Source organism: Agelaius phoeniceus, chromosome Z (assembly GCF_051311805.1).
Source record: "Agelaius phoeniceus isolate bAgePho1 chromosome Z, bAgePho1.hap1, whole genome shotgun sequence".
Classification (NCBI taxonomy): Eukaryota; Metazoa; Chordata; class Aves; order Passeriformes; family Icteridae; genus Agelaius; species Agelaius phoeniceus.
The window spans coordinates 60,805,163-60,820,678 of record NC_135303.1 but is presented as its reverse complement, the minus strand read 5'-3'; the positions used below and the strand labels follow the sequence as shown (position 1 = coordinate 60,820,678).

General features: G+C 38.8%; 1 protein-coding gene and 1 non-coding gene across 2 annotated transcripts in view; both read right to left on the bottom strand.

Annotated features, from left to right (window-relative positions):
* Positions 1-15,516, bottom strand: part of HAUS6 (HAUS augmin like complex subunit 6) — a 20,734-nt gene extending 5,218 nt beyond the window's left edge. Inside the window, exons 1-15 of the mRNA XM_054651633.2 lie at positions 15,092-15,516; positions 13,919-14,014; positions 13,067-13,139; positions 11,949-12,081; positions 11,227-11,374; positions 7,922-7,987; positions 7,743-7,794; positions 7,375-7,548; positions 6,591-6,772; positions 5,879-6,008; positions 5,240-5,315; positions 3,342-3,432; positions 2,016-2,076; positions 1,184-1,363; positions 201-336 (exon numbers count right to left, since the gene is read on the bottom strand). Of these exons, the coding sequence (XP_054507608.2) occupies positions 201-336; positions 1,184-1,363; positions 2,016-2,076; positions 3,342-3,432; positions 5,240-5,315; positions 5,879-6,008; positions 6,591-6,772; positions 7,375-7,548; positions 7,743-7,794; positions 7,922-7,987; positions 11,227-11,374; positions 11,949-12,081; positions 13,067-13,139; positions 13,919-14,014; positions 15,092-15,501 (2,008 nt within the window). The 5' untranslated portion in view covers positions 15,502-15,516. The remainder of the gene's footprint in view (positions 1-200; positions 337-1,183; positions 1,364-2,015; positions 2,077-3,341; positions 3,433-5,239; positions 5,316-5,878; positions 6,009-6,590; positions 6,773-7,374; positions 7,549-7,742; positions 7,795-7,921; positions 7,988-11,226; positions 11,375-11,948; positions 12,082-13,066; positions 13,140-13,918; positions 14,015-15,091) is intronic.
* LOC129133253 (small Cajal body-specific RNA 8) lies at positions 2,162-2,292 on the bottom strand. Its single transcript, XR_008535937.2, has one exon.

The following is a 15,516-nucleotide window of genomic DNA, read 5'->3' as shown; positions in this document are numbered from 1 at the left end:
TCTACGTAAGAAAAAAAATCTCTTAAATCAAATTCAAAGCATTCACATCTTATTAGGTCTACTATGTTGTATTAGAGTGAGCCAATAGAAAAACATGCAACATCACTGAAATAATTATCTTTTTCTTCTTGCGTTACAAGTCAATGAACTAACCACATTTTTTATCAATGAGCATAATAAAAACAGAGTTTCAAACTCACGCAGATTTTCTGGAGTTCGGGGTATTTGATTCTTCGTTATAAATGGGTTAAAAGACAGTGAGCTAATGAGATCATCTAATGTCATTCCTTTTTCTTCACCACAGTGAGGTGACTCAGACATCACTGACTTTGCAATCTGGAGGATGTGAAAGAACAGCAAATTCTAAGAAATCAAAATTATAACCTCTTAATTTCTGTCAGTTATGGTTAAAAATAAATCTCATTCTCCAAATCATGTGGAGAATTTGGAATATCCTAACTTTTCTGTTATTTACTACTTAGGTTCACAATGACCACAGCATGCTACAAACACAAAATGAGGGTAAGGGACTGAGATAAGATTCAATTCTCAGTTCACTAATCATCTATGAATCCACCTTTCAAATAAGAAAGTGTGCTCAGATAGAATATATTTAAGACATTAGCCAAGAAGTGCATAAGCTTGAAGACTAGAGACATATTCATACATTTAAAAAATTTTAGCAGATGAAAAACAACTACCATTTCAGTTAAAAATGCAATTTACTTTCCAAAATAAGAAGTGGCACGTTTTACAGTAACTCTTGTGAAGGAATTCCTCAATTATTAAATAGTATACCTAAAAGGAAAAATATTTACATTCCTACTTAAGATTTCCAAGTCCCTGTAAAATATTTAACCTGTATAACATAAGAATTCAACGGTTCTTTTTGTTTCCAAATATATGCAGTGTACTTCACAGACTTAAGTGTAATCATACCATGATTCTACTGAACATACTATTCCTTCACCATGATTTTAAAGTATGATACGTGCACAAACTCCATGCTTTCAGTGTGTACTTTATCAGTCACTCTAAAACTCCATGACTGATAATTATCTAGCAGAAAAAGGTATCTTTCAATGTATGTGGATTACAAGAGACGTTTTTTGTTATAATTAGTGATTTGTTCTCCAAACTTAGTGATTGTTTACTTAAAAACTAACAAAAATTATATCCTAACCTCTTCTGCCAGTTCATCTCTGGCTTTCTCAAGAAGGTAATCTTTTTTCGCAGGAGACTTTGGCTGAGTAACATTTTCACCTGCATTCTCCTCCATTTCTGAAGTAGGGAATTCTTCCTTTCCATATTTGAAGTTTTTTTGAGGCACAGGTTTTTCATTTCCCACACAAGTATTCAAGTTCTACAGGATACAAAGGAATTATTAATCATTTTAAAATCAAGAAAGGATATTAGCATAAACTGCTGTAAAATTTCTGAATTGCAATGGCCCCACAGTGTTTAGTCAACAAAAATATTTCAGTCTTGAATTCTAACGAAATACAAAACAGTTTTACAACTGTATTCAAAGTATGACCTAAGTAGCAACTAGGATAGGTGTTACGTACAACACAGATGACTCACTTGCAACCCTGATCACAGTGCAGTGAACAACTGTACATCCAAGTTGCTTTTACCCTACATTTTCACACTTAAATTTCATGTACAGCTTAAAGAAACAAAGTATGACTGCTGCCCACATCAAAAGACTGTTTCAGCAAAGAGGGAATCAGTCACACACTGTATATTATACAGGAAGTCAGATACAAGGGCACCTACTTCCTACTGTTCTTTCCTAAAGCTTGGTGAAGTCACTGAGAGTTAGCTTTTAGAATTTTGCCAGACTAACTCAAATGTGTAAAAATATTGCTCAAAAAACAACAAAAAACCACCCCAAAAACCTCACAAAACAAACCAAAGCCCTCAAAAAACCACCCCCAAAACCATTTTCCACAAAGTTTCAACCAATATATAAAGGACATGTCATAAGCTTAACTTATTTCAAAGATATATACATTTTTAATTAACAGGTCTTCATTTTCAGACGCTTCTGACGACGACGGCACCGATGAGCTCCTCAAGAAGGGAGAGAGACAAAAAAAACCCAACAATTTTAGAGACAAATAAACAACTGGAATGCATATCTTAGAAGGCTGTTATACACTGTGTGCTCCGTATCTGTCCGTTACGATTTCCCTCAATTCGTCCCGGTCATCAGAAAGCAGTTTTACTATAGGGAGAACAGTGTGACAATTAGAGCAGCTTTAGCCCTATTTGTGTATCAGCCTCCCAAAACCAGTAAACTAATAAACTCTGCTATTGATTAGCACACAGGAAAAGAAGGGATTTTTCAATACACTCGTAAACAAGTCTTCTGCATTCTACTATAAAAGAGAACTGGAAAGTCTTCTGCACACTTGACAACATTCTTTTTCCTATGTAGTCTTTGTCTGAACCATGTCTGGCATCCACAAGTCTGTTCCTATGTAAACTTGATATTTAGCAATCACCTGGCTACCAAAAACTTCAGCTTTATCACTTCTAGTAAGTTTCGTGCCAATGGCATAGCTCCCAAAACTGCACAGTTCTCACTCGCTAGGAAAAGCACACCTTAAAATGTTTTTGATGTTATTTGTCTGTAGCCTCAGAAGCAGACATGCCTCCATACTGTATGAAGTCACTGAAAGAAACCCAGGATTTAATTGTTAACTACTTTGAGAGCCCCTGAGACTTACATGCAACTACATCTACTGATGTCTAAGAATGGATAGCATTATAGCATTCCTTTGCTAACTCCCTTGGTCCCTTAGCAGATAATGTTCAATCACGTGTGGGAGTCATATTATGAAAGACAGCATTATTCAAAAGGTCATGAAATATTTCTGGACTAAGCAAATGACAAAAGGAAAAAAAACCCTCTAGGATAACATTGTTCTGTGTTTAACCCTTTGCTGGTACTGTAGGAAGAGTAGCTACAGAACAATGTGACTGTAAGTTTCAAGAAAAGTAATGAAAAAAGCCTTGTAGAGTAGGTTTAGCCTGAGAAACAGAAGCTTCTGTTCTCTCCATCTCTTGAATCTTCGAATATAGTTAGAAAGCAAGAAAAAAATCTTGCAATTTGACTGCTACTCCTATTCAGCAGCAGCCAGTTGATCAATTTGTCACCAGCTGCAGAAAGCAGCAGTTACTTTAGGACTATCTTGCTAAAGCAAGTAGTTGTGATGGAAGGAGTGGGCTACTAAAATATTCTACTAAGACTCAAATGATGCAAAGTATTCAGGTCCAATAAGTAAACTTCTAATTCTTCTATTGCTTTTTTATCAAATTCTCATTAGGCATACCTTCTTGAGGGTACTAATGCTGTATCGATCATGGTTTCCAAAGACCCATCATTTTCCTCATGGCTTTCTTCATGATCATAGTCATAATTATCTAGAAAAGCAACCCAAAAGTTTCAGTATTGCTTCCATTTTCTTCACTTGGGCTTCCCATGTGACACAACTCACTCACACTACTACTGTAGACAACACACTGGATGGATTTTACACTTCAAGAAAAATAAATTAATACATAAGCAGGATAGTACTATCAATCCTTTTGCTCAGGCACTACCTGTAGTAACAGATGCCCCTAGCAGCCAGCACCTCTTTCTGTTGTTCCTGAACATATGTTCAAGAACGTGATTCTATCTGCTGCCCTGCACATATCAATCAGACTTTTTACCTTCCTCCAAACTACAGTCCCAGCCACATCATCATTATCCCCTCCTCTCCACATACACCTTAATTGTACAGTACATCAATTCCACAAAGCACAGTTCCACCCACCTTTACTCCAACTCCATTAATCAATAAATATCTTTGTGGATATACTCATTCCTCTTGCTGCCTCAGTCCAAGCAAGGCGAAGCTTTGCATAAGTAAATTTTACAGAAATAAATGTTTTGAACATTATTGGAGGTGCACATACCTCAGTCATGGACTGTCTAGAACAATGTACTAACTCTGGCACATCTTGAATACACAGCCAAAGTTTAACCTCAGTAGTTCTCTACTAATACTAAATTTCAGCTTTTGCAGGGAAGAATGGCATTTCCCATCACATTTAACTCAACACATCAAAAATCCAAGCTCACTTCTAGTAGTTAGGTGAGGTCACTATTCTGCTTTTGAGTTTGACCCTATTAACAGACAGAAGTTTTCTTAATGGCTGTATTATCAGATAACAAATCTCAACCACAGAGAGAATGTCACAATCTGTCTCAAGCTTTCTGATTCTATCAGGTCATAGCATCATAGTACAGTGCTTCAATCTTTTACATTTTTAAGGCAAACTATGTTCCAAATCCAATTCTGTAGCTTTTCCTCTGCAGTTTCTAGCCTTATACCCACATACACTCAGATGGCTGGAGCAGTACTTTCACTTTTGTAACCAAAAGGATCTTCCCACCATTTTTTTGCATCTTGAAATTCCAATACACCTCTGCTATGCCATTTTTCCTAAAAGGAATTCTAAATTACATGATTCACGCAGTCTTCCTCCTTGCTTTGTAGCTTTTAACTTGTAACTCTGTACTAGTGACAGTCACGACTTGGTCAATAAGTAAAATAAGGTCACACAGTAAAATATCATCAGATCATCAGCCAATTAGCATGTGCAACAACCTGATGATCAGCAACATGCCTGATCAAATTGAGCTCTGATCAACACTATTAACCAAATGACCAAATCAACTAACACAAATCAAGTGAGGTCCTGACCAAATGGCACAGTTACTAACGAATAAAGTATTTCAGTGTACCAGGGAAAGATAGTTATGTGGGAGGACACCTTCAATTTCTTTTCCTAAACAGTCAACAGGAAAGTTTCACCTTCTTTCTCTATTACTCCTCCAACCCAAAATAACCTTTACTGTTAGACTGAATGTATTCTCTAGAATTGATGAATAAACAAACCTTTAACCTTTATACATGGGCATCTGTCTCAACATCCTTTGTGCAAGAACAACACAATATCAAACAGCTCAGCACTGGGTTTTTGCCAAGCTTTAGAGAATCTCCAAGACACTACGAAGTTGAAAAATGCAAGGCAATTTTGGCAAAGAGTCATTCAGAACCAATTACCACAGACTATCAAAGATCATCTGCAAGTGCAAGAACAGAGTCTTTTGGACTCCACATAACTTTTAACAATTGTGGTGGTGGGAAAGAAGGAAGAGAAGTTTCTCCTGTTCACCCACCTGAAAATGACTGATTAAGGACACTATCTTCATCTTCGTCTGAAGAACTAAAAGATTGAAGAGATGAAGCTGGTTGCTTTCAAAAGGAAAAGCAAAAGTTACATAAGCAGGCAGAAAAAGTCAGTTTAGCAATTAACAGACAGTTATTTAAAACAACTTTCCTGCTAACCAGCTGTCAGACTCAACTTCTCCTCTCTCTGCTGGATAGCTACATAAGGGTATAATCTCTGTCAGTGTGAGCATCAAAATGGAAATTATTGTTCCTTCATCAAATACATCGCTTTAAAAGGGGAAAACAGAAATCAGCAAATATTCAGCCTGAACATACAAAATGCTCAGCTTCTACAAGGGGACAGACAGAAACAAACCAAAAAGCAATCTGCTCACTCTTATGCTGACCTACCATCTCAACATCTCTAGTGAATACATCAGTATAACAAAGTCAAATGTATTCTCTTTAAGAAATATGTATTCTCCTTACTTCTTAAAGCAGAATTGGGTATACTGTACTACCTGAGTCCCCTCACCTTATCTATAAAGCTGAAGTGTTGTAACAGAACATACTAGTTTAGACCTACATCCTCTCTCACCTTCACCCTTTTCTCTTTCCCAGAATCAGATAAAATTAATACTGCTTACCAGATCATCTTTAAAGATTAAATTAAAAGGACACTGGCCAAGAATAATTTTCCACTTTGACTCCCAGATTTCCTGTTTGCTGGGAAGAGACTGATGCGTTGGCTCACAATGCTCTTGCTTTCTTCTTAGACTGTAATACATAAACATGGAAAATGAAGACACCTGTTGGTAGAGATAACAATTCTACATAAAGAGGGAAAGTATTATGTGTTCTCCCTTATCCTGACAAACCTTTGATATGTATCAGTTTATTCATGCATTTATGCAAACACTAAGAACTGAAATTCACAACCAAAAAAGCTGCTGCTAGGCAGTCTTCATGTTTCTTACAGCACAATTGGAAAAACTACACTAAAACATGTATACAATAAACACTTTAAATTTCCCTAAGCCAGTTACAGATGAAAGTTTTAAAAATCTCAGAACTTATTAATGCAACAAGACAAAAAAAGCAAAAATCAGATCAGTAAGCAAATGAGATTCCCAGGAACACAGACCAAAATATTAATGAAACAATGGCAAAAAGCTGAAACTAACTAGAGAAGAATCTGAATAAAAAGTCATATAAATAATTAGAACAAACACTAATTTTCCCAGAGGCATAAGACTGAACCAACATGTTTTTGCTGTAACATTTTTCTAGAAAAGACTCCAGTAGATATGATCCTACCATTTAAGAACAAGCAATTAGAGAAAATCTCCCAACAATTACCTTTCTGTCTTCAACTCCCGTAGTGCATTCTTGTAGGATGTAACCACATCCTCAATTCTGTGAAGTTCTTTTAATTTACGTGGATAATGTTCATCTCTCAATGTCATCAGGGCTTCATTTAACAACTGAATAACTGTTAGGAAATTCAGATTTCCCTCTTCATATAAATTTCCTGTACAAAACTTGAAGTAGAGCAAGCAATTAAAAAAATAATTAGTGAACACTACCAATATCAGAAAGTTTTGTCTTCTGTAGTCAGAGCCAGGACACTGTATACTTTATACTTAGATTCAGGTCCTGATAGTTTCATTTTACAAAAAATACATTCTAAGTTAAAACAATACAAGCCCAGAAAACTCCAACAATGAGGTATTCTGTTTGACCACTGCCCCAAAAGATACGGCCAAACAGCATCAATGCCATAACTGAACAACACCACATACTACAGTATGGAAACAAAAGCCAATTGATTGAAGCACTGGTTAAAACAGTCAACATAATTTTAATGTCTAAACTACAAAAAAGTCAAGTACTATAATCAAGCAGACTTATCAATATATTTACCAAACTGAAATAGTTAATGGGTTAGAAATAACAAATACAAAGCAGCACTATAATAATAAGAAATCTCTGCATATTGATTATACATTTTTCATGCACCCTTCTGCAATTACCTCTAATAATCCATGAAGTACTTTTTAAATTTTTTTAGATAATTAATTGCATTCTTGGGGACTAAATGAAAACAGTTTAGCAATTCAGCAGAAGGACAAAAACCACTTACTCTATATATGTTACTTTCAATTCTGTAAGTCAACAATGCTGGAACACTCAAAACAACATCAGTTCCATCTAGAATACATGGGTTAACACAGTCTTTAAGTACAGAATCCACAACTTCCTTTTCTTTTTTCAGAGATGTAAGCATTTCCACTATAAGTGCCCACATACTGCGGACCTTAACAGGAAAGGAGAAAAACACTCTGTTAAAATGTTGTAATACCTACAATGACAGAGTATCAAAACAGCATGAAGGCAGATGAAAGGGCTAGCATAATCACAGGTAGAAAGTGCAAATCACAGTATCTGACAGTAGGTGTTGCAGAAATGTTAGAATTCAACACATTGTCACAGCAGGAACAAAATGCTTACCTTCTGAATTCTCTCAGTTGTGTCATTTTTGTTTTGGTCATTTTGCTTCATCCTATATGCACATGCAAAACAAAAGTTCAAGCAGACTACAGCAAAATTACAGTCCATATTTCATAAAACTGAGCATCTAATCTATTTCATACATCCTAACTTAGTTAAAAGGAAAAGCACTTACTTACCTGCAAAACTGCTTCTGCACAACTGCATATTCAGACTTTGTCCGCTTTATTGCTCTAAATAAAACCCTAGGAAAAAATTCAACAGCTAGTACAGGCTTATCAGAATTGCTTACAGTCACTAACCAATTGTTTCTCATCCCAGCAGCAATAAGTAAGTTACTCTAAGTATCTATTAGCAATGTGAACTACAAATATATTCAGCAATTCTACAGTACCTAAATTCCTCACTTTCAAAAGACCAGAGAACAGAATACTGGGTACAAGCAGCTGGACCACATAAGCTCTTTTGTCAAAGTGCTTTTATTAACATTTTAAGCATGTAAAAATGTAGTAGTTTGATTTTCAGAAAAATTGGGTGCCTAAATCATGCTGCATTCAAAAGGATCTTTGGAGTTCAGATGCATTTGTCAAGAATGAAAAAAAAAACCTATAAAGAGTTTCATTTTTGAAGGGTATCACTCAAACAGTAGTAATATTTCCCAAACAAGGTCACAGGAGACACAGAATTACAGGAATCAGAGACATTTATGAGACTTTGATCTCTGGAAATTGTATTTTTGAGCCTTCCATTGAAAGCAGAGCCTTTAATTATGCTACTCATGATCTTGTCAAACCAAGTCTTGAATATTTCCAATATTTCACTTCTGAGGCAGCCTTTTTCAGTTTAATTGTTCTTACAAGAGATTTTTTAAATCTCCAGATGGAGTTTTCCCCCAACACCTGCTGCCTTGTCCTGTTAGGGTACATCTTTGTGAAGAGTACCTCCACATTCTCTACAACTACTTTTTAGATACTGAAACTCTGATTAAACCCCTAGCATTGCCTTTTTCAAGCTAAACAAACCAAATTTCTACAGCTTTTACTCATACATTTCACACTCTGAAATCCTCTAATTCACTGCAGTCCTCTGCTAGTATCTCTCCCATCTTTCATTCTCTACCTTCAAATGGGCTGATCAAAACTGAACATAGTATTCCATATGTGGCATTAGAATTGCCACCTCCAGCCAGCAACTAAGTACCACACAGCTGTCCACTCACCTCCCACCTCCCCAGCCCCAGCAGAATAGGAAGAATCTGAAAAATGGTAAAACTTATGGGCTGAGATAACAGTTTAATAACTGAAATAAAAATACTATAGCACAGATGTAAAGGAAAAAGAGAGAAAATAGTAAAACTGAAGAAAAATGTGTGATGCATAATACAATTGCCCACCATCTGCTGACCACTGCTCATTCCCATACAACATGGCATGCTGCTAGTCCTAGTTTCCTGGACACTCTGCTGACTCATGCGCAGCTTATGGCCACACACTACTCTCACTTCTGATTCCTTTTAGCAGAGCTATATCACAGCTAATCACCCACGAACCTGTGCTGCTGTTGGGGACTACTGTCGCTCTCAGGTGCAGGACCTCACACTGGTCTTTGTTAAACCCCACACAATTTTTGTTGTGCAAGTCTCCAGACCCAGTAAGGTCTCTCTGTGAAATGATTCCCCACTGCAGTATCTTCTTTCCTCACAGTTTGGCACTATCTGCAAGTTAGGTGGGTTTGTATTCAAGCCTGTCATCCATATTCCTTAAGAAGACACAGCACCAGCCTCATAGAATTCCATTCATAGACCAGTTACTTGAGTAACTTTGAGGTACTGTCACCCTTTGGGCTCACCCCTTTAACCAGCCTTCTGTCTTTCCAAATATGTCAGATATGTTCTGAAACATAAGGTAAGTATGTCTGTCAGGTAAGTATGTGCACCCTGTGCCCTTGGATGAAAGCAACGAAACCTTTGCTTTACCCTCTTCTGCTATCAGTGTTTTGTTGCTTCTTTCCCCACTGCTTCTTGGCACAGAGACTGGGCTACTGATCTTACCCATGCAGCCTAAGGCAAGGTACATATTGGGTATCCCAACCTGTGAGACTTGCAACTTACCATTTTGTTCAGGAGCAGGTCTAAATTGTCCACGCACTTCCACCTCCTAATAACATACTACAGGATTCTTTATTCAAGCTCCTTAGCAGGCTCTTGGAACTTTAGCCGAACTTAGGCCTTCCTAGATACATCACTGCACACCTGAGAAATATTTCTATATTTTTGTCGTAAGAGTTGGTTCCCTTTTCTATATTCCATATGTTGCTACGCTGTCTTAATCAGGCTGGTTCCTTATTGCACATGTTTGTTTCTTGACTTAAGATGGAACACACATGAGCTTCAGCAAGGATCTCAGTATCCTATCACTTATGAGCTTTCCTGCTTTCCACAAGATACCTCCTACAGTTGCCTAGGCCAGTGGAAATACACTCAAATTAAAAGGCCAGTGTAATCAGCTTTCCTCTTGTCTTCCTCACATTCCTTTGCATTTCAAGTTCTACAGCCTTGGCTGCAGTGACCATAAAAGCCCTGTAATGTCTCCAAAGTTTTTCTCTCATTTACACACAGCAAGTTCAAGAGAGTACCACTCCTACTCAGCACACTAAGTGATTGCATCACAAAGTCATCTTCCAGGTACTCCCCATTCTTACATTGCTAATGCATCACTGAGCCACTTTCCCAGCAAATACCAGGATAAGCTGAAGTCCTCTGTAAGAATCAAGGTCAGCAGAAACCCACCACAAGGTCTCTCTGGATGCTAAACCCTCATCCAAAGGCACGAAACATGACCAGTCCTCTTGTATGGAGCTGTACTACATGCACATATACTACTGACACTGCTCTTTTACCTACAGTGCAACCCCTCGCCCTTTTCCGCCATTTACTAAACAACTCACAACTGTCCATGACAGTGCTCCAGTCATGTAAACTATCCCACACAAATTCTGTAAATTCTGCTGATACATAACTCTATGCTTGCATAAAAAGTTCCAGCTCATGACATTTCTCAAGCTTGGAGTGTTTGCCATAAACACGAACTAAGAATAGCACACTTTTGTGAAATAATTAAGGTTTAAGTAAATAAAATGTATCTTGCAGTCAATAAAAAACCCGAAATGTTTCATCTTCAGAATGTTGTATTTTACCCTTCAGAAGAAATCATACTGCTATACATGCAGAATTTCCTGACCATTGTAATGCCCAAGTAACATATAGCATCTCTCTAAACAATTCATTTCTTTAGACTATTATGCTTCACAAAAGATCTAGAAGCAGTAGAACTGTTGAAGAAAAAAAGTAAAGGGGGAAAACATGGGAGGAGTTCAACAGAATGACTTCTGTGATGTAAAGCATATACAGACTTTTCAAATCCTTCTAAAAACACATACACAAGTCAGCTTTTATGAAAAGACTCACTTTTTTTTAATTACTTACTGTGCTTTTCTCCTATATTCTTGAAAAACAAAGTGTTCCCTTTGAAGAATTTGCAGCAGTTTAGTGTATGCAACTCTGTGTCTTGCTTTTACTATGTACATATTCCGAGGTCTCTGCATTACAGCTTCAGCAAAAGGTATACCAGTGCCTAAATAGAAGCCAGGATTTGGATTACATTACTTGCTTTTAGCAAATTGGCAACTTCCTAATCTACCTAGATCAAACTGCAAGAATCACAAATCAAGATGCTCATTTTTACCTGGACTGAAACATAGCATGCAGTGTACTGCCACTTTTGCCTTTTTTTCTGTTGTATACACTTTCATTCCCTCACTCTCACTCCCTTTCTATATTCTTTAGGTTACAATAATACAAGATGCCAGAACAAACATATCTGATCCTTCAGAATTCCTTGAATTCCAAAAAAGAAAATAGTGCAGTCATCCAATACTTTTGAACCAAACCATTGCTTGTGTGGGTAATGGTGCAGAGCAGTGCACAGGTGAACCTTGGAACAAGACCCATAAAGCGATAGAGAGTAAAACCATCTGCATTGTTCTATCAGTAGAACATTGTTCTAGCAGTAGCTCTGTGCAATGCACAGAAAGACTCTGACCTGAGCATCCAACTAAGAACTTCTTAAAGCTCCTGTCACATATTAAAGACTTGATACATTTACAAACACAACATATGAAGCATTTTTATTGTCCCACACAGCTTACCTTCAGAGAGCTTTTTCATGTTCTCAATCATTACGTATCTTGCAAAATGGTAGAACACATGAACAAATTTAGCACCACCAGGAGAAATCAGTGTGGAAGGTGTAATTTGTGGAAGACTTACTTCCTTCTGCTGCTAGAAAAGTACAATAATTTTAAATGCAAAACTAATCTGAGAAGTAAAGCATAAACAACAGCAATCAAAGACTGGTCTACATACCAAAATGCTGCAGATTACCCAGTAGCAAGCCTGATGCAAAGCTAAATGACTTTGCCCACCACTGTTAACACCTACTGTAGTCAGCAGAAGAGTATATAGCTTTTTCCCATGTTCCCAACACTCAGTTCTGTACACAAGATGGTTTCAATGCAAAGACTATAATCGTTTTGGATAAATTGGTTAAAAATTGGTGCCGTCCTCATTCCTAACTGTCAATGCCTATCTTTGAAAACACATTCAAGTTTTCTTTCATATATTCTACTGAAGGCATGAATTAGTGTACTTTAATCATATTTAAAGATATTGTACCATTGGTTTTCACCTTACCTATTATTACTAAAATACTAAAGTGTTGAGGAACATAAAACAAGATTTTTAGAACAACCATTAAAACAAAGGCAGCACAAGAAAGCAACACAATAACCAACATTACTTGAAGCGTTTTTGTTTTGTTTTTAAAAAGCTTGCCTTATACTGTAGCCTCTTTCCCATATACAAGAAAATACTATTAATTAAGTTTTTCATCCATCTGAGCCAGCTTTCACAATAAGAAATACCTTCCCAGGCAACCTAAACAAACAACCCTCAAGCTGAAGGAAGTTATTCCCACCCAGGGTTAAGAGACTCTCTAGACTTCCATTTAATAAAATACTGTTACCCAAAAGCAAGCCACAGCAGTTTTAGGACACAACTAGGTCTCTCTCTTCTAAATTCCCCAATGCCAACATCTTTTCTTCAAGGAAGTCCAAGATAAACTACACGAAAGAATAGACAAAGCAAAACTAAATTCTTTGATAAAAAATTTCTTATTTGAAACTCTGATATAAAACAGTTCCCTCATAAACAAAATAAGGTCACAAAAACCAGCAGAGCATCAACTTGCACTTTTCATAATACTCACTGAAATTTCTTTTAGCCACAGACAGCAGCGCTTCCTAAATCTAGGACTTGATAGACTTGAGATTCCAGATTGCCTTTTCATTTAAAAAGGAAGAGGGGAAAAAAAAAAGAAAAAAAAAGCCATGTCAAAACACATTCAAATATTCGGATTCCTAATTAACCATTGTAAAATCAAGAGTAAGACACAGGTTTCGTATTGATGCCAAGCCAGAAAATGAGGGGCATATATCCCAAACCAAGAACAGATAAAGGTTTGTCATATTACAATGTTTTCTTTTCATAAGTTAATTACAGATTATTTCAGAGAAAGGTTTGTCTGCAGCTCTTTCTAACTTGGGACAGAGGAAGAAGAGAAAAAAAAAAAAAAGAGGGCAGAACCCTGACCATTTTCATATCACTGGTCTTCCTCCTGCAATGCTGCAATGCATGGAGACAGGTTTTTTTGTATGACAGAGCTGTTTCAGCTTATACATTCAAATGCATAAGCTGATAGAGCTCTGTCGTACAAAAAACTATTAAAGTACACAGGGTTCTTGCCATGTTGAAGGTCCTGGAAACAATCCATAAATGACAAATGTTATTTTCTGTTTGGTCAGAAAGAACAGGACACGTAGATTAGTTATCAACTATTACAATTTATATCAAAGTTGCCAAGTAACAGAAACAACTAATTAAGGCAAGGCTTCAGACTGATCAAAATTGACTAAATTGTGACCAAAATTAAACAAATTCTCTGTCTGTATGCTCTTCTTCCAAAGTATTCCCCAAGAAACCACCCCTTCCCCTCCAGCAACTATATAAAACATACTCTTAATTAAGGGCACAGTAGTAACCTCAGAAGCCAAACACTTACTTGAAAGTTTGTCTTGCACGGTGCTTATCCAGCTTTGTAAACAAGAAGCGGGCAATGACAGAAAACGCTTTGCCATTTGGTTTAGCAAACATATCCCTAATACACAAATAAACACCCACATCAGAAGTAGCTTTGGTGACAAATGAACAGAGCACTTTTACTGTCTGCTAAAGACTACAAAACAGCATTATGTTACAGAATATTTAATTGAATGCTCTATTTCCTATGTAAAAGTATAGACCTTTCATCCTATTTAACACGGGTGAAATCCAGGGCTGCAACAAAAACAGCGTGGCCAACAGGTCGAAGGTTCTGCCCCTCTGTCCTGCTCTTGTGAGATCCCCCCCCCACCTGGAGTGCTGCATTCAGCTCTGGTGCCCCCAACTTGACAAGGACATGGAACTGTTGGATCAAGTCCAGAGAAGGGGCACAAAGCTGAAAAGCAGACTGGAGCACCTCCCCTACAAAGACTGAGAGAGCTGGGGAGCTGGGGCTGTTCAGGAAAAGAGAAGGTTACATGGAGACCTTATAGCAACCTTACAGTATCTGAAGGGGGCCTACGGGGAAGCTGGAGAAGGACTCTTTGTCAGGAACTGTGGTGAAAGAACAAGGAGTAATGGATACAAGTTCAAAGAGGGAAAATTTAGGTTAGGTATTTGGGAAAAAAAATCTTGACTGTGACACTAGTGAGACACTGTAACAGGTTGCCCAGGGAGGTTGCAAATGCCCCAACCCAGGCAGTGTTTAAGGCTGGCGTAAGGCCTTGAGCAGCCCGGCCCATGGCGGAGGGGCGGGGGTGGATCTGTGTGATGTTTTAAGGTCCATTCCAGCCCCCTAACGGTCACGGTGCTACGAAACAATTCCGGCAAGAGTGTTACCTTTCAAGGCAAGTTTTCAAAACACGCGCTAAAAAGCCCCTCACCTCGCCTTCTCCATATGACTGTGAGGGGGAGCAGGAGTTCTCACCATTCCTGGGTTTCATTTCTTCAGAAGCTCTGAGATAACGTGGTCTGCGGCTGCACTCCGGGCATTTCCCGGGCGCTCTCTGTCGCCAGGGGCACCGGGCCCCTCGGCGGCCATGGCGTGACGCTCCCGCCTCGCACTCCCGAGTGACACCGGGGCCCCGCTCGGATCCCCCACCTCCGCCCTCCCCCGGCTCTCCCTAGCACTAACCTCCCTAGTTGTATGCCATGGTATAGTTTCGGGTCGAAGCCCAAGGCCAGCAAACAGATCCAGAGGTGACCGCTCTCCCACTTAGTGTCCACTGCAGCTCTCGGCGCCGAGCGGCTAAAAGGCGCCTCCGCCGCCGAGCGGGTAAAAGACCCCTCCGCCGCCGAGCGGGTAAAAGACGCCTCCGCCACCCGGCGGGTAAAAGGCGGCTTCGGCGCCGAGCGGCTAAGAGGCGGCTTCGACGCCGAGCGGTTAGGAGGCGGCACCCGCGCCGAGCGGCTAAGAGGCGGCTTTGGCGCCGAGCGGGTAAAAGACGGCACCCGCGCCGCCATCTTCCCGAGCCCGCCAAAACCTCCCGCGCGCGGGCCCGCCCATACCAATCCCCTACCCTCGCGAGACCTCCCGTCCGCCATCGGCGTCTCCGACTA